General features: G+C 39.9%; 4 protein-coding genes across 8 annotated transcripts in view; all 4 read right to left on the bottom strand.

Moving 5' to 3' along the window:
- Positions 1 to 3878, bottom strand: part of DST (dystonin) — a 175041-nt gene extending 171163 nt beyond the window's left edge. For all 5 annotated transcript variants that reach the window (XM_032216300.1, XM_032216299.1, XM_032216297.1 and 2 more), the window contains exon 1: positions 3614 to 3878. The gene's annotated coding sequence lies outside the window, so the exon portion shown is untranslated. The remainder of the gene's footprint in view (positions 1 to 3613) is intronic.
- Positions 3879 to 4837: 959 nt separating this feature from the next.
- Positions 4838 to 9340, bottom strand: LOC116507188 (plectin-like). Its single transcript, XM_032215159.1, is given in 9 exon segments — positions 4838 to 5649; positions 5652 to 6406; positions 6408 to 6882; positions 6885 to 6958; positions 6960 to 7118; positions 7191 to 7261; positions 8036 to 8391; positions 8455 to 9261; positions 9264 to 9340. Coding segments are annotated over 9 exon segments (3018 nt in total). The 5' UTR covers positions 9319 to 9340; the 3' UTR covers positions 4838 to 5383.
- An 839-nt stretch (positions 9341 to 10179) lies between these two features.
- On the bottom strand, positions 10180 to 11646 carry LOC116507189 (probable cyclin-dependent serine/threonine-protein kinase DDB_G0278487). Its single transcript, XM_032215160.1, has 3 exons — positions 11617 to 11646; positions 10799 to 10858; positions 10180 to 10707 (listed from the first exon to the last, which is right to left on the bottom strand). Exons 1-3 carry the CDS (start codon positions 11644 to 11646, stop codon positions 10180 to 10182), a joined length of 618 nt encoding a protein of 205 aa, XP_032071051.1.
- A 1097-nt stretch (positions 11647 to 12743) lies between these two features.
- Positions 12744 to 19456, bottom strand: part of LOC116507906 (dystonin-like) — a 183460-nt gene continuing 176747 nt past the window's right edge. The window contains 5 exon segments of the mRNA XM_032216303.1: positions 12744 to 12971; positions 15317 to 15424; positions 16169 to 16252; positions 17241 to 17314; positions 17317 to 17402. Coding sequence (XP_032072194.1) covers positions 12843 to 12971; positions 15317 to 15424; positions 16169 to 16252; positions 17241 to 17314; positions 17317 to 17402 — 481 coding nt within the window. The 3' untranslated portion in view covers positions 12744 to 12842.

A 19456-nucleotide genomic window follows, 5' to 3' on the forward strand; every position in this document is an offset into this window, starting at 1 on the left:
AGGCTGGAATTACTATGGCAAATTAGGATTGTGATTTCATTTATGATTGATTCTAAGTTAGGGGTTAAATTATACCAATCATCAGTTATTTTAGTTAAAAACAAAGACTGAATTAACTTTGACAAATATTTCCCCAAAATGGGCTGGAGCCAACTTAAAGATGTAATTTATCAAACACCTTCAGACCTTGGACATAATAAAAAACTCTTTTAGAACAACAATCTACAACTTTCTCTTTGGGATTCAACCCTGAGCTACATGTATTCGTTTCTACTGGAATTTTCACTTCATTGCTACTATAAGCCTACCTTGGATATAGCTTGAAAATGAATGGAAGTGGAAGAACATCAACAAAAGCTAGAACTTGTAGATCTGAACAACTAAGCTTTTATTTGCTATTCTCTAGTCTTATCTTTAATTCGCTTTTGCCTAATGTGACTTGACAGAAGCAAAAAATTAGATGAGGTGCAGTCTACGTGCATTTGAAAGCTTACGCAGTTCATAGCTTTTCAAGGTTCAAATTAATTTGAAATGATATAATTGCCAATTTGCTCTGAGCACTGAGTGGAATATTTCATTCATTGTGGATGGACACTATCCACTAAGTGCCTACAGCAGTCATAAAATATATATACTTAAGGAATTTCCTGGCGTTCCAAATATTTTTCTTACATAACCAAAAAGTTCTACCAAGAAACCAAATAGCGTCATATAAATAAAGGCTAAAACAGCCCATAGCCATCCACAATACTTATACTACTGAAAGCATTTCTTGTAGATGACACTCTGTCAGGAGATGAGATTCTTACTATCCTTATCATGGTATATCACAACATTACTTCAGAAAACTGGGTGACAGTCCGCCTGAAAGAAGGGGCTGAAAAGCAGAGGGTTTTAACATTGGAAGTAGCTACACCTTTCTAGCCTCTAAAGGGTTTTTAACATTGGAAGTAGCTACACCTTTCTAGCTTCTAAAAGGGTTTTTAACATTGGAAGTAGCTACACCTTTCTAGCTTCTAAAAGGGTTTTTAACATTGGAAGTAGCTACACCTTTCTAGCCTCTAAAAGGGTTTTTAACATTGGAAGTAGCTACACCTTTCTAGCTTCTAAAAGGGTTTTTAACATTGGAAGTAGCTACACCTTTCTAGCTTCTAAAAGGGTTTTTAACATTGGAAGTAGCTACACCTTTCTAGCCTCTAAAAGGGTTTTAACATTGGAAGTAGCTACACCTTTCTCGCCTCTAAAAGGGTTTTTAACATTGGAAGTAGCTACACCTTTCTAGCTTCTAAAAAGTGACTGCCCTGAATGATCCAGGTGAGCTAATTAAGGCACTAAAATAGACTCTTTAGCTTGTCCATAGTGACAATCCAGGGCTATTCTCACAGCCACTTCTTTTTTCTTTTGTTTCTCTGAATATTCCCAGCACTGAACCATATTTTGAAACTAAGGTATGAGTATGAATATAAAAATGTTCTCCTGATGGCTAATTCTGTGAAGTCTGCACTGAAGAGTCTGCTATTCAGAGCACGATGAATATCCCTTGCTATCATAATATTGGTTCAATATATTCCTGAAGGGAGAAATCGGCAGGGGAAGTAGCCACGCAAATCATCCTCTCTTTAATTGCAATGAATATCCGTAATGACATTGTTTTGGATTTTTCAAAAGAAAAAATATCGAGCTTACTTTCTTCTGAATATAATGATAAAGGTTTAAGATGAAATTTGAGTCCAAATCTATAAAATATGCCTCCGTTACAGTAATATTCACTGAATGGATAGAAACTAGATAAAAGCCTTCTACTCATGACAAAAATCTGTAAGTATGTCTAGCAAAAATGTATCTATAATGCTTCATTGTTGGTTGAGAATTATTTCTGAGGAATTAATATGTTCAATTTATGTATTAGGTAAGCGTTTTAAATTTTAACAAAAGTATATTTAATTTAGTGTAAATTTAACTTGAATGGATTTTAGCAGAGTTCTCACAACATACTATGCTATGATTTGTTTACCCAGATGTTGCTGAATAGCAACAGCAATAGCAGTTAGACTTATATACCGCTTCATAGGGCTTTCAGCCCTCTCTAAGCGGTTTACAGAGTCAGCATATCGCCCCCACAGTCTGGGTCCTCATTTCACCCACCTCGGAAGGATGGAAAGCTGAGTCAACCTTGAGCTGGTGAGATTTGAACCGCTGAACTGCAGATAACAGTCAGCTGAAGTGGCCTGCAGTACTGCACCCTAACCACTGCGCCACCTCGGCTCTAAACCAGAAGAAGCTGGGTTCACAGACCAAACTCTCCTTAGTATGAAGGTTGACTCTTCTGAGGTTATGCAATAGAAATCAGTAATGTTAGAGATGTGATTCTATCATTTTGTTGGCCCTATGAAAATACCATGGGCTGCTAAACTGTACTTTCAAATACACTGTTCTTTCCTGAGTGGCAACCCGTGATTCACGAAACCAACAGGCCCTGCTTGGGATGGTTTAAAAACCCACAAGGACACCCAAAAATTCACGTCTTAAAAAAAACAAAACCCACCCTCCCCACAAATCATCCAACTAGGCCAGTGGTTCCCAAACTTGGCAACTTTAAGACTTGTGGACTTCAACTCCCAGAATGCTCCAGCCAGCAGAATTCTGGGAGTTGAAGTCCACAAGTCTTAAAGTTGCCAAGTTTGGGAACCACTGAACTAGGCTGACAAGTTGGCTCTGAACACTCTGGAGACATAAATTATTTTAGCAGTCATAACCCCTGTATACCCTTCATTCCAGGTAGTTTCTGTCTTTCATTTTTAAGCGTAGCCTCTTGCCAGATACCTGTTTGTTTGTTTGTTTGTTTGTTTACTTATTATTTATTATTATTATTTATTTATTTATCTTGTATGCCGCCCGCTCCCAGAGGACTCCGGGCGGCTCACAAAAGACAAGGGAAAGGGGGGAAACGAGACAAGGACAACATATTAAAAACAAAACCAACATTCACAATTTCCGTGGAGGTAGATGCTTCTCAGCCCCCCAGCCTGCTGGAACAGCCAGGACTTGGTGGCTTTGCGGAAGGCCGGTAGGGTAGTAAGGGTCTGGATCTCAACAGGGAGCTCGTTCCAGAGGGCCGGAGCTGCAACAGAGAAGGCTCTCCCCCGGGGAGTCGCCAGCCGACATTGGCTGGCAGATGGAATCCGGAGGAGACCTAACCTGTGCGATCTAATTGGTCTGAGAATTGGAATTGAGCAGGCACCTTCATGGCCCATTTCCAAAATCATACATCGACAAGTGGTTAAGTGACAAAACAAGGAAAACATTCTCTAAATGTTCATTACCGTATGGAATCATGACAAGTTTATTCTTTGAGGAAAGTGATATATAAATCTAAGTATTAGTATAGTTGAATATACATTTTGTGAAAATTTGAAACCAAAGGAGGTGATATAGGACTGATGTAGGTAGGGCATACAAAGAATCTGGCCTGAGACCCTTCAGCTTGTTGGTATGAAGAAATGAAATAATGTGCACGAGCCACAGTCGACTCCTTAGTAGAACTACAGACATGGAAAACCAAACATTGCACGTCCACGCAGTTCATTATATACATGAAGCAATGTTTTAATACCTGCTTCTTAAGAAATCTGCTTTTCAGCCCTTTCTCCGCTTCCTTTGTTGAGGTTCTTGGTGATTTCTGTAACCCATTTCAATAAGTCCCCAGTTTTTTCCACATGCTCTTTTTTCTTCTTCCATTGATTTCTGATGAACAATGGGCATTACAAATACAGAAATTTAAAATTGCTGGACATTAAACAATAGGTACAGACCAAACACAATTACTCTGTTAAGAAATTTATTGCCAAAGTTGTATCCCAGTTACTGGTGTGTCATTATGTATGGATTAAAGGGGGGGAAGGATTAACTATTTTTTAAATGTCAACCGTTATTTTAAGATTTAAAAAAAACCAAGATAGTCATTATACATATGAACCATTCATCTATTCAGAGCTGGTTCAATGAATATGACAGAAACCATTATTGTCCTTCCTAACAATGGGAAGGAAAACTTTTATTAGTTAAACTGCAGCTTTTTGCATTAGATATAAAAACCCACACCTGATATCATGCAGTTAAAGGTTACCACATTTCATTAATATAAAACATCTAAAACCCTTTCCCATAGACAAAATGTCATACAATTTTTATTTATCAGGCGATAATTGATCAATCAGAAAGAAACCACAGTTTGACAGTTGTATAGCCATCTCCACTGATAATTATTAGAATTATCCAATTAGAAGAAAGGAAAAGGCTCAAGTGCCAAAATAAAGAGAAAACAATCATTTTAATTGATATAACAGGACTATAAAACTGTCCTTAATTTTTTTGACTAACCAATATTAAATATTTAAACTAAGATATAGGCCTCGATGAATATAATTCTTTATCAAGTACTTAAGATTGTACCACCTTACTTGACAGACTCAATTTAATGAGAATTTGCAGCTTCTACTCTTTAATATATTTTTGTCATATAATTATCTATGACTATGCAAGTTTATAATTACACGTTTTACTATTCCTGAAAATGGGCAGAAGTAGTTATAAAAATAAGCATTTAAGGGCGTGTTCACACGCAACTCTCTACTGTACTTAACTTTGATGGAAATCCTTGAAATTTATGATTTTTTCATAACATACACTATGATTACAATGAATAATATATATATATAGATATAATATATAATATATAAAAGTAAATTTTCAAAAAGTTCAGCTGGAATGGCAAAAATCAGATTAGAATGAAGTGAAACGTTATCAATATAATTCATCTTTATACGCTAGTTTTTTATTTATAGAAAACAGCAGCAACTGAAGCACAATCCAATCATAATTGAAGTGAGAAAAAAGCATGAATTTAAATCTTCCACAGAAACCAGTAAAACATAGACGTATCTAAATTTTATTGTGTTCTAAGGTTACAAGCATAGAGCAATACTAGATTTAGAGTATGCAAACCACCATATATAAGCAAAGCCAAACTGTGCTGTAAGGTTCAGGGATTGAGTGGGTTTTTTTCCCCCTCCACCATGTTGTACAACTACATAAATGGGAATTATTTCTATGATGTGAGAGTTTTGTCCTTTATCACAGAATGGAACCTAGTTCCCGCAAAAGAGAATATCTGTAGCTCAAGGTTGATCTGGGAGTCCTTGGTGCAGAGCCTCTGAACTTGGTTGTAAACTTGAAAATATTCAATTACCCAGTGAGGTAATGTCATCGGTGCTAGTAACGGGCTGGGGGGGGGGGGTGTATGGTCCCTGTTTACTCTTAAGAATAATCTGTTGTTACAAAAATGTTGTCTCAAAAAAATAAGGCAGCCAGGTTAGCTTAGTTACTAAGTAGAATAATAGAGCCTTGATATACCTGAGGTGATCAGCTCGGCGGCTTCTAGCAAGCGTAGCCCTGTATGGCAGTCAAAAATAGCGCCCTGGAGAGCTTCCTGATAGGTTAATTGCTTTTTTGTCTTAGGGCACATCAGGCTTTTTATGTAGAATTTATCGTCTTGGGTTTTTGTGGCAGTAACAGCATCAATTAGGCCATTCTTGATGGCATCCTCCATTGACAACCTGGAATGAGATTTGGGATCTATCAACCCACCGTCAAATGCTGATATTCCAAGCAGCGAGTGCCTACTTCTTTGTCTAGAAGGTTTTTGTGTATTGCTTCGGGGACTGAGAGAATACTGTTTGATAAAGGGTGCTTAATGCCAGTGAAGACCAATTCACACTGCTGAAGGTGTTTAGCGCACGCCTCGTCAATTAACTCCCTTTGCAAGGCCTCTGCCAGTGGGTATCTCTTTCCCGTCAAGGGATCAACGACCCCTCCTGTGCAGACCTGAGCCTCCAGACACCTCAGCGCTGTGTTCCTGTCCACCAGGTTCTTGCGAGAAGCTTTTACAATAGTCATTCTTTCATTTGTCTCCGGCAGCCAGACCCCTGCAATGGGACTGTGGAGGTCGGTATGTGGCTTGGAATTGGTCAACAAAATGTCGCCAAGCTCACTAGCTGTAAGGTGCCCTTCCTTGTATTTACTGACCGACCCTCTGTCTATTTTGCCAGAAATTAAGGCCTCGTCAATATTGAACTGCAGCCCCGTTTTCAGGTCCGACAGAACAAAGTAAGAGTTTCCACTGGCGTCAAAGCACGTGGACTCCTTCCACTGAAATTCCTGGCCGGAGAGCTCAAGGTACGTGGTTTTGTCTATCAGGGACTTTTTATACGCCTCGTAGGAAGTCATTTCCGCACCGGTGCTAATGTCAACCACGGATACCTTATGAATCTTTTCTGCAGATGGGGTGCTGATTTTCCGCTCCCCAACCGGAAGCAGGAAGCATCTGCTAGCTACATCAAGCACACAATTTCAGCAGGTCGTTGTAATACATGGCTTGCCTGTTATTGGGATTCTCAAAGCTTTTTCTGTTACTAGAAGGTTCGTGTAAATATTTCAGCATTGTGTTGTTCAGCAAGCCTAGCTCGACTGCCGTCTCAGGAAGAATACGGACGCTTCTGACGGGGTCAATCACCCCGCCAGTGGCAATCTGAGCCTCGAGAATGTTTTTGCCTTTTTGCCTTTCTAAGATCTACTTTCCACTGCTTGGTAAACAGACAGCCTTTTCCCAGAAAACATAACCTAAAACTGCCTTTTCTGCCTCCAGAAGCCTAGTTTTCCATTCATAATCTACCAGTCCGCTTATGACTGATTCATCCACTGAGAATTTTTTACCAGTTATGGGATCAATGATAAAACCTGTGGCGACCTGGGCTTCTAACAACGACAGAACTGATGTTTTATCAATTACTCTTTGTTTAGCTGCAGAAGCAAGAGAGATCTTGTTTTGCTAGCTTCTATGTACAGCCCAGCTATTGCAGTAGGCTTTGTTAAAAAAATCTCAAGGTCTCTTTGCAGCTCAAACGGCCTTCTTCCCTGAGTGGAGCTGTCCAGCTGTGGTCAAGTCTAGAAGCTTAACTTCAATCAGCTGTCTGGCATTTACTTCCTCTCGGAGGCCTTGAAATTTTATCTTATCGTATTCAGTAGGAATCTCCTTCGCTTGCTTCTCCTCTAAGGCAGTACTGTTCTTTGAAACACTTCACCTCCTAAACCCTTCTGATGCTCTGTATCCCTCAAGAGTCTTCCTTCATTACCAAATGTCTTGCCATTTTCTTGATAATGTAGAAGCTTCAGCATGTACACCATACTGCTTGCTGTTCACTATCTGTAAACAGGAATTTTATTTTTTTTTAACATTGTGAAGGATATTATATTAGAAAGCAACATCGCATCATTACAGTAAGTGGGAGGGAGGAATGCAGAATACAAACAAGCATGGGCCCGTTTATTAGTACTGACAAAACACAGAAGCTGCCTGAGCAGGAAAGCTGAATGGAAACACAGAAAAAACAATAGGAAAAAAGAAAGAACATGCTTTGGTGCATACGATTTAAACAATTGCAATTTGGTGATCATTACTCCAGCTAATAGGTATGTGTCATGATTGACAATGGTCGGACTGTAGCCAAAACTGGTCATTGTGTGCCCAAGGGAAAGTCATCTTTTACAAATGTACAAAAAAAAATCTATTTAAAAAAAATCTAAAAGGACAAAAATACAAGCTTAGTGAAGGATGATTGTGCCACACAACAGAAGTGACAACTGGAAGAGAGGGAAAGCATGCAGGGGGTTGGGAAGGGATTAGTAGGGAATCCTGAATATAATTTTTTTTTTAGGAAGGGACATTTTTGTTGCAAACTCATAATGTAGATGGTGTTTTGAACTGTGCGCATTTATCTTTACAATAACATATACACATTTAACATTGTTGGCCAGACATGTAGGTGGAACGTACATCTAATAAATATGTTTTTTTTTTCTACAGATCTGATACCATCTTTTAAATAAACGGAGAACCTTCAGAAGAAGAAAAGAAAAGTGCTAAAGAATGCTTAAAGGCAGAAAGTACAAGCCATAAATATCAAATTGTATGGTGTACCTCCAGAGGATGCAGTTGTTTCCCTAATCCAATTTCATAACTTTCTTCGTGTCGTGAACTGAGTAATTTGCCATCTCTCAAATGATCTATTTCTGATAATTTTGTGGCAGATTTGTTGTTATCAATGCTGATTTCAAATTGTGTACTTGTTTGGGAAACATACTCCGAATACGATTGTTGGTTTACTCCACTTCCCAAAGAGTGAGCGATTCCAGACATCTGGAATGGCTTTTCCCGTGGCAATGGATCGGTGGAAACCATTTGCAACTTCTGAGCTAGTAGCTGTTCAGATTTACAACCTGCGCTGCTCATCTCAGTTTGCCTTCTTCTTAAAAAGGAGATGTATTTGTACACACTTTACGCTGTTCAAAATCTCTCAGAGGGGAATCTCCAAGTAACCATAGTCAAGTCCTTTCAACCCAAAGTCCAACTGGACGTTCTTTTGTTGATCTCATTCTGAAACAAACGCAACTGATTACAGTGCTCTCTTTTCTGCAGATCTAGCTGGTGCTTCAAGTGCTCCATTGTTCGTTTCTGCATTTGGAATTCCTCTTCCAGCTTGCGGTACTTCTGCAAATGTTCCATTTCTGCATGTTTCCCTTGTTGTAGCTGGTCACGGCATTTTTGAAGCCTGTTCTGCAAATCTTCGATCTGGATCTGATACATTCTGACGTTTTCTTGAGCCATGTGCTTCTCTTGCTGCAAACTGATGCATTCCATCCTTATGCCTGAAATGTCGTTTTCAGCCATGTTGTGCGATTCCAAGAGTTTGTCGAATTTCTTCTTAAACTCTTCGGCAGAATGCTTAAATTTAATTGACTCTTCCTGGAGCAACGCCATCTTTTTGCGCGCCGCTTGCTCATCTAAAGTCTTCTGGTGGAAATCGTCTTGCAGTTTCTTTATCTTATTGTTGAGTTCTTGAATGTGAGCTTGCTGTTGCTGGATTTTCGTCTCGTTCATTTTAATTTCCATAGCGAACGTACTCACCTGGGTGTTTAGGTTTCTTAGCTCCATCTCAGTGTTCATGTTATAAGTGATATCCCTGTCGCATTTCTGTTTATACTCATTAATTACGTCTTTGGCATTGACCAACTCATCTTCTAATCTCTTGATTTTATCCAGGTGCTCTTGCTCAATTATGATCTGCTTGTGCAGCTCTTCATTTGTAACACGGAGCTGGTCCTTGAAGCTATCAACCAAAGCTTTTAATTCGTCATTTTTCCGGTCATAATCTGCCTCTCCAGAACTATCCTCTCTGATTCAGTGTGCACTTCAGTCATCATGAGTTTGGTTTCACTATTCCACCTGGTAAGCTCCTCCACCTTCTGCTTTAATTTTTCAACCAAGTGATTACTGTCGGCTAAGTCATCTTTCAGCCTTTGAACGGCCAACTGGCTCTCTTTTCTTCTCTTGTTTTTTGAAGCAACTGATCCTGCAGTTTTCTAAAATGCTCCTGCAGATTGCTGGCTTCCCCTTTGCACGATATCGTTCTCTGTTCAGCTATCATTTTCTCTTGCTGAAGAGAGGCAATCTGCGAACGCAGCTGCTGAGCGATGATTTCGATTTCTGTGTGCGTCCTTGTCAATTCCTCCAGCTCCCTCTTTAACTGCGCCTTTTCCTTCTGAAGCGACCTCAGGTCTTCTTGATAATTCATGTTCATTCTTTTAAGCTCCATGGATTCCTGCATTACGTCTTCGGCTTTGCCTGTGGCCTTCTGCAGCTGCTTGTCGAGTTCTTTCAGTTGTTCCAAGTAACCTTGCTCAACCAGCTCTTTTTGGTCCAACTCTATTTTAAGGCATCGGAGAGAATGATTGGCTTCGTCCAGTTTTTCTTTCAACAAGCGAGCTTTTTCTTCGGAGGACGCATTCTGTAGTTCAAGCTCGTGAAGCTCGTATTTTAAGTCCTTAATTATTTTTTCGGACTTCCTATTGGCCGCCGTTAGCTCGTCTACTATCTGTTGGAATTCATCTATGTTCTTTATGTCTTGCTTTTCCCTGAAAACGTCCGAGCAAGTTTCTCTTCCGATGATAGTAAGCCTTCTGATGTCAGTTATTTCCTTTTCTCTGAACTTGTTTTTCACCGAACTGCCTTGCAGCTCCAGATCACGTTCCATTTCCTTAATGAGCTTCATCAGCTTCTCTTCTTCAGCTGTTTTTCTTCAGCTCTTCCATCAAAGCCTTCTTCTGCTGCTCCAGGTCCTGGAGACTTGTGTCTTTCCTTCTTAAGTGTTCTTCAAAGGTTTTTCGAATCATGTTGCTTTCTTCAAGTTGAATTCTGAAAGCCCGAAGGTTTTCTTCAACCGCGTTTCTTTGAACCTCGGCTTTCAGAGTGAGCTGCTTCACGCGTTCTAACTCCTGTTCTGCGGCTTCTTTCTCTTTAAGGACATCCTCTAATTCCATGGAAATTCGCTTCGCTTCTTGCTCAGCCTTAGCCTTCTGAAGACAAATCTCTTCGGTTTTCTTCCTCTGTTTCTTCAATTCCCTTTCTGCATCTTCTTTGGCTTTGGGGACTTCTTCCTCCAGCAGCAGTTTCTGCTTCCTTATCTCCTCCAGAGCCTTCTCAAGTTCACTTATTCTTGCCATAAGTTTCTTGTTCTCATTCAACACTGCTTTCTGCTGTTCTTCCAAGTTAGAAAATTCCCCACGCACAAGGGCCTCCTTGCTTTTCAAGGTCTTCAAAGTAAAAGAAAGAGTATTACCATTTGTTTTACTACAGTACTGAAACGTATTGAAATAAAGTTAACGCATGGTTGCAAATACTTACACTATTACCTACAGCGTATTTCAGCGACACAGACTGCTGCCCACCACCACCACTGTCCCACTCAGAAAGACACCATAAGAGGAAAGAAAAAAGCTGCAGTTCCACCAACTGATGTCCTCAAGAAGAATTCTCTGCTCATTCAGGACAAGAGCTGCTCAAGGATTGGAAGTTTCTGCCCCAAAGCAGACTTGCATGTGTCTCTGCTCGAAAGCTAAAGTGGAATAACTTCTCAGCAATATACATCATGCAAGAGGAGGGAAAAAAGCATTTTGGCATGTTAGGGTTAGTCGAATACGAAAAGAAACGTTTTAGTGCATAGGACAATTCTTGATTCAGTTTGAAAATACTTTCATAAACTTGACGGCCCCAAAAGATGATTTAGTTAGGGAAGAAGCATATCCTTCTACTATAATCGTTATTTAAATCCATGTAGTAATTTCTTGTCAATTTTTTTTTCTTTATCCAAATGAAAACAGAAGAACCTTATTCTAAAATTGTACAGCATTTTTTTTTCATATAGCAATAGCAGTTAGACTTATATACCGCTTCATAGGGCTTTCAGCCCTCTCTAAGCGGTTTTACAGAGTCAGCATATGCCCCCAACAACAATCCGGGTCCTCATTTTACCCACCTCGGAAGGATGGAAGGCTGAGTCAACCCTGAGCCGGTGAGATTTGAACAGCCGAACTGCAGAACTGCAGTCAGCTGAAGTAGCCTGCAGTGCTGCATTTAACCACTGCGCCACCTCGGCTCTTCATATATTGAGTATTTATACTAGCACACAGGTACCAGTTGGAATGGGATTTTTCGTCTCCTACCCTTGGCCGCGCCTCCTTCTCCGCCAGCATTCCTTCTCGGGGGATTCTTCTCTGTTTTTTCGCCTTGGCTGACACCCCCCCCACCCATTCGCCCTGGCCAATGGGCCGTAGCCCTTCTGTCCCACACACTTTGGCACGTCCCATTCACCGAAGTATGGTTCGTCCTCAGCGGTTAACTTTCCCGGGCAGCGGGAAATAATACAATACAATAATACAATAGCAGAGTTGGAAAGGGACCTTGGAGGTCTTCTAGTCCAACCCCCTGCCTAGGCAGGAAACCCTATACCGTTTCAGACAAATGGCTATCCAACATCTTCTTAAAGACTTCCAGTGTTGGAGCATTCACAACTTCTGGAGGTAAACTGTTCCACTGATTAATTGTTCTAACTGTCAGGAAATTTCTCCTCAGTTCTAAGTTGCTTCTCTCCTTGATTAGTTTCCACCCATTGCTTCTTGTTCTACCCTCAGGTGCCTTGGGAAATCCAAGCTACACATTTCCAGCTACACATTTTAAAATGGAGAATGGCTGCTGCTATTTATTTCCCCAACTCCCAACCCCATAAATAAATTTGGCATATTTCCTATGCCAAATTATCCCCCAAAAAGTGACAACAAAGATATTTAAAATACCAGTTTACTGACTCTCTAGAACCAATAAACATGAAGTATGCTAAAAAGTTACAGTGGATGATTCCTGTATATTCTTCTCACGATGACAATAAAGAGAATAAAAGAACTGCTGAATTGGTCCAATCAATTGTTTACAGCAGTATTTTTTTTCTGGAAAGTTACTAAGCAAACTATTAAGTCAAAACTGGACATTCTGACTTGTTAATGAGAGATTGGGTTTCTCATTATCTGACAGAAATATATAAAAGACAGATCATCAATTCCTTCTGCCTCTTTAAGAATGCAATACAATTTATCTTTAATATAACTTTACATAAAGGAGCTAGTTTTATGGATTGTTCTGTACCTGGAGATTTCTATGAAGACCCAACACCATGGGAAAGTGTTTTAGCAACTGACAGGCAAAAGAAATATATGAAGTCGGTTAAGAAGTTTTAAAATCAGAATTATTAAAAAGCCAGTATGGCACACAAAATGCATATAATATGCATTTATTACACCAATTTCAGTACTACTGCCTGTAAATAACATAAAGCCAATTAAAGAAATCTGAGTGTTACATTTTCATCTAAAAGCATAACTGCAAGTTTATTGTTCTACTGTTCTTTGATAATGTCTATTGGCTTACCTCTCTCCTCCAACCTTTTCAAAGAGTCACCGGCAAACTTTATATACTGAGTCATCAAGGTTACCAAGGCTGTGTAGCGTGTTCGTAAATCCATGAACTAAAAGGAAACAGAGGAATAGCTAAAAATGACAAATAAAGAATGTAGCTTCCATTAAGATTGTTGAAAGAAAGGAAAGGTGTTTTGTGATCAAGCTTCAGAAATGTATACTACATCTGTTAGTCATAAGAAAAAGGGATTCAGGAGCCAATGTAACAAATCTGTGGAATAGAATTGCCTTCTATCTGTCTTGGGTGGCCTCAAGTAAATACTGCAGATCATCTCAGAGATGAAAAATGAGCAATCATTGCCTCATGATGATTAGCCTTGGTGGCATAGTGGTTAAAATGCAGTCAGTGGTGGGATTCAAATAATTTAACAACCGGTTCTCTGCCATAATGACCAGCTGGGTAGGCATAGCTCGGTGGTCAAGTGACAATGTGGCCATGGCCAACTCACGTCGATGGGCGCTTCACCTTAGCTGTTACAATGTAATAAGGGTTAACCGGAGAGGCAGTTTCTGTAAGAAGAGCAATAAAGATGAGGCTAGAAACAACACCAGAATTTTTCCTTCCTGCCTTCCTTACAGGATTAGCCCTGTAAAGTGGGGGGGGGGAAAATAAAATAAGATTTCTTCCAACAACCCGTTCTCCGAACTGCTTAGAAAGTTACGAACCGGTTCTCCCGAATAGGTGCGAGCCGGCTGAATCCCATCACTGAATGCAGTATTGAAAGTCAACTCACCCTCTTATCATTCAGTACAGCAGAAAGGAGATTTAAGATTCTAAAGGCACAATTTGCATTAACTCATTTCTATGAACCAGCACACACGAACTGGGATATCTCAAACAATGTTCATTTTCTAGGTCCGTGATGGTGAACCTATAGCATGTGTTGCCACAGGTGGCACACAGAGCCCTCTCTGCGAGGCATGCGAGCCATTGCCCAAGCCAAGCTCCACCGCGCATGTGCGCGGGCCTCCTGCCAGCCAGCTGGTTTTCGGGTCTCTGCCACGGATAGGCATGAAAGCTGGCTGGGTGACCTTGGACTAGTAATTTTCTCTCAGCCGGACCATTTCATTGGGTTATGGTTGTGCAGAAAACAGAAGGTAGGAAGTTGTATAACTATATAAATAAACATGGGGTGTAAATCTGACTACTAAAAACACTGCATATCTGAATTATTTAGAAATGGGATAGATAGCAATAGCAATAGCATTTAGACTTATATACTGCTTCATAGGGCTTTCAGCCCTCTCTAAGCGGTTTACAGAGTCAGCATATTGCCCCCAACAATAATCCGGGTCCTCATTTTACCCACCTCAGAAGGATGGAAGGCTGCGTCAACCTTGAGCCGGTGAGATTTGAACAGCCAAACTGCAGAACTGCAGTCAGCTGAAGTAGCCTGCAGTGCTGCATTTAACTACTGCGCCACCTCGGCTCTTTTGCAGATCATTTGCAAAAAACTAAACTTTTAAAAATTGTCATTTAAAAAATCCTAACTGATCTTGATCAACTCTATTCTTAATCATTTTGATGTCCTGACTCCCAGTTTTCTTAGGGATTAGATGTTAATGAATGAAAAAATGTCAAAAAGGAACTGTTGTTGCAATACATCTGGAGGGGAATCAGTTTAAGGAACGATGCTTTGCACAGTAATTACTATTCGCTAATAATTATAGTTGTATTTGGCAGAAATGACAACAGTTCTTGAACGAGGCAGGCTATGATCTATCTGAAATAATTTCACCCAAGTGTTTAGGTTTATTCGTTCCAGTTTCAAGAATAATGGTTTTTTTGGGCATAGCTTGATTCATAAATGCTGCTTAATTAGCTTCCAATACTGAAAAATGATAAATGCAAATTACTTTGGTTTTTATAGGGAATTTCTTCTTCTCAGTAGAAGAAAAGGTTTGCTAATAGACACATGTGTGCAGTGTCTTTGTGTGTATGTTCGAGCAATAGAGCCGAGGTGGGGCAGGGTTAGAGTGCAGTGCTGCAGGCCACATCAGCTGACTGTTATCTGCAGTTCAGCGGTTCAAATCTCACCGGCTAAAGGTTGACTCAGCCTTCCATCTTTCCGAGGTGGCTATCTGCAATCTCATGTTGGGGAAAAAACAAACCCTGATCTACTCTATATGTCAAAGACCTCACTGGCAGACAATGGTGAGATGAACATCTTCAAAACATGCCCTGATGTCTTTTTTCGGCTGCAAGGATAACTTCCTTCGTCTGGCTTCTGTTTATCTTCTATTTAACTGGGTACCACTTTTGTATAACTTTGTTTAATGGCTCTCCTTTTTCCTACCTCTGTCATTTAATGTTTTAAATGAAGATTGCCCTGTGAAGGCTAAGTCTGAAAACACATAAATAGCATATAAGTAACTGGTTAAACAAACAGCCCACCTCTTGTATAATGAAATCAGAGGAGCTCTGCATTCTTCTGCGTTTCACAGGTGATTTCTGCTGGGAATCAACCATGGCTCTGTATGTCATTGTCTGCAACTCATAATCCTACCAAAAAAAAGAGTTGAGGTGGGTGGGTTATCATATGTTTCATACTAACTACTAAGTACTATGTTACTTAGTAAGGTCTGAACAACTCCTCTTGAACTCTAGAGTTGCCAGAGTTGAGGAAAAACAGCTTCCGTCACGTCACTGCATATTGCTTTGATAATATAAACACGTTTTTTCAGGATGAGCATGGTCATCTTTGCAACACCAATGAAGATCCCTACGGAACTGGGATAGGAGCCATAGGACAGGAGAAAGTAGCCTCAAATTTCCAGGCAACAGCTACGGCAAAAAGACAACTGTGACTGTTTTAATACATTTAGTTCTTGACTTACACCACAATTGGGACTAGAATTTCCTTTGCTAAGTAAGATATAGTTGCTAAAAGTGAGTCATATCTGGTTTTACAACTTTTGCCACATTTGTTAGGAGAACCAGTGCAGTTATTAAGTGAATCAAGTGGTGTTAAGTGAATCTGGCTTCTCCCACTGACTTTGCCTGCCAGAAACTGGCTGGGAAAGTTGCTAATAGAAATCATGTAACCCCCAGGACACTGAAGCCATTGTAAATACATGCTGGATGCCAAGCGCCCGAATTTTGACCAAGTGATTTTGGGGATGTTGTCATTTTTTTTCAGTGACATAACTTCAAACAGTCGCTAAACAAACGGTTTCAAGTCAAGAGCTATCTGTACGCACAATTATTTTCACTTTAATAAGTAAACACACACAATTGCAGGTTTACCTTCACTGCAGTTGAATACTGTTCTGAGTATTTCTGACATTCATCTAGTTTGTTTTGTTTCATCTCTATTTCAGACACCAGCATCTATAAAATAAGTAGTGGCACTCAATATTCAATAATGCTTTTAAAAAATATATATTTTAAGGCATACATTTTCTAACCGCCTCCTTCTGAACAACTTAAGTAAACCAATAGAGAAAAGCACTACGTTGCTTAGATCTGCTGAATCTATTTCTTTTATCTGTTAAGAATCACATATGCTATCAAATTATATGCTGAGAATACAATACAGCATTTAAAATGAGACTGTTTTAAATAGTTGACATGAGCATTGCTATTTAGCTTAACTGGACTTTGAAAATGCAGGATAAGAAGAGTATTGAGGCCTTCGCTCTTGGGCGTTGGAGAAGACTCCTAAAACTACCATGGACAGCCAAGAAAACAAACCAGGAGATCTTCAACCAAATCAACACATTCTTACTTGAGGTACAAATGACCAGAATCAAATTATTATGCAGAAGACCTAGCAATCTGGAGAAGACTCTAAGGCTGAGAAATGTGACCCGACAAATGCACGCACGACAAAAGCGCGCTGATGAAACAGCGGCATGAAAACCGCAACACCCACAACAGCGCGCCGACAGAAGCACGATTTAAGTTAATGTAAGGGTTAGGTTCAGAGTTAGTTTCAGGGTTAGTTTTAGGGTTAGGTTCAGGGTTAGATTTAGGTTTAGGGTCAGGGTCAGGTTTAGGTTTAGGGTTAGGTTTAGAGCGCACTTCTGTCGGCGCGCTATTGTCACCGCGGTTTCGTCGGGCGTGCTTTTGTCGGGGCGCGCATTTGTCGGGGAACCGCTGAGAAAGACTGAAAGAGGAGAGAAGAGGATGGATTCAGCTACAGTGACGATAACAATGAGTTCACTGTGGGAAGACCTAAAAGATCAGGTTAGGAACAAATCTATTGGTCACTAGGAGTAAAAAAAAAACATCATTCAAGGGCGCACAATCAATTATTGGAGCTGAATTATTAATTCGGTTCAATTTAAGTGATGTTGCAGGACTTTTCAGATTGTACCTTTTGCTCATTTAACTGTTTCGCCAGAGCTTTACTGTTCTGGGGAGGGTTTTCCTGAAATTTTTGCTGTGTTTCTCAACTTGCTTGATCCAGTTATCCCATGCACCGTCAGTATCTCTGTAGTACTTTAGTGATTTGTTGATAGTCTCCAGGTCACGCAACCTATAGGTTGATATCAGAGCCATTCAGAAATGAACAAATGGTTATTTTAATGCAACGCTGCCAGTAACTACTTTCATAAAGTGTAATAATACTTGGCGCATATTCTCCAGTTGCACAACACCTTAAGATAAATCATATTATTTCCTTCGTGTAATAGATTGTTATTAACATGGGGATGAAACTGAGAATTTGTGCTTGCCAGAGTTCACTAGTAAATTCATGGCAAAAGAAAAATGCTGGTCAGTTATCTTTCATTAAGTATTTTCTCAGGATTAATATAGAAGAAATGCAAAACTGCTAAAACAGTATTTTGACATTTCAGTGAAAGCGTAATTTCTACAAGTGAGCCAACATTATCAAGAAATTATCTTCTGTAAGAGATATATATACTAAGGAACGGGACATCTTTCCATAAGGACTAAAAGCAATATAGTGATCCTTATTCTGTTTTTTGGGGGAGGCCTCTGCTTGTCCCTTGTTTGAAATGCCAGGCAGTAAATAACTTCAAATATAAAACAGGAATAATTACAAACTTTAAAATTATCTCGCAGTTCTGACCACCACCGCTGGAGGGCTATTCTCTGAACTTATTTCTCATTAGGTATATTCCCAAACTGCAGTGTGGAAAACCAGGAATAAACAGTCCAATATTTCTTCACGCGTTCACTTGAAGTTCATTGTAGAAAACACTATTCTGTCAATTTATATCACACTGTATTGCAAAGAGTACAGGGCAAGTTTTATATACCTCTGTTTCCGACGCAAAGATATAAAAAACATTAGCTGCTAAGGAATAGTAGGCAATAATTTAGTATTATGCTAAATGCATCTGAACTAAAATGATAGGTATAATTAGTGGGGCTGTATGGTGCTTTGGATTCACAAAGAACAACTGGTGCTTATAGTGGGAGCAGGGACACTCATGTAGTATACATCTCCAACTCACCAGAACAGCTGCATTATTTTTTCCCCAGGGGACACATGGCTGACCAGGAAAATAGAATGCTTAGGAATTTCAGGTAGGTAACTAACTCATAAAATTGTGGGGAAAGCCACAAAACCACTATTGCCTACAGTGATTCCATTTCAATTTCAGGGCCTCCAGAATTGACTAATTCAGTCTAGCTGTTTATTAAGAATACAATTAATTTGAAACCAGTATTTCAAACGTAAAGCCACAAATTACTTTTAATTAACGCCTACTCACTTTATACTCTAAAAAACTGTCACCTTGAAAATGTAATAGATTATTACATTATTTATTACTCAATAAATAAGTTTCCTTACTCCTCTATTTCTTACCCAATTCATGAACTGAATCTCAGCTTTATTCTAATAAATGGCAGGCCCAAATGCTTTAAGCCCAAGTTTGACCTTGTATCACCGTAGGGGGGGGAAAGGGGCAATGATGAATCCTCTCCCTGACACTTTTTTACTCAAAGAAAGTCAAGTGGCCTGGGAGGAAAGTGATATGAGGAAAGAGCAAGTACAGCAGAGGTGGGTTCCTACCAGTTCGCACCTATTCGGTAGAACCGGTTCGTCAAATCTACTGACCAGTTAGAAGAGTTTCCACCAGTGGACCCGGAAAGCAGGCCACACCTACAGAAGAGGTCCCAAATTTTTTTGAAACCCACCACTGGTCCTTGGATATGATATTCTACGCTATCAAGCTCTATTTATAAAACCCAGTGCCTCTGTGAAGGTAAGGATGACTACTGCGTTTGTGGTGCAATCGGAACATTGCTTGTGTTGAAGTTGTTTTAACGCAACCAAACGATGCTTTTAAAAAAACAAGTTTACATCATATTCTTTTGCATGCCAGTTGCTGTGTGTGAGGTAATTTAAGGTGGTTCTGACAAGTGTCATCGGCATCTTCATATCCGGTCACATGGGCGGCAAGCCACTCCCATCCGGTCACATGGGCGGCAAGCCACTCCCACAAGGAGGCCACACCCACCAGAGTAGGTTTCGAACAATTTTGAAACCCACCACTGAAGTACAGACAACTTCAGATTTTACAGACAGACAGATCTACTGCTATCCTGCAAACTATT

Source organism: Thamnophis elegans, chromosome 4, assembly GCF_009769535.1.
Source record: "Thamnophis elegans isolate rThaEle1 chromosome 4, rThaEle1.pri, whole genome shotgun sequence".
Taxonomy (NCBI): Eukaryota; Metazoa; Chordata; class Lepidosauria; order Squamata; family Colubridae; genus Thamnophis; species Thamnophis elegans.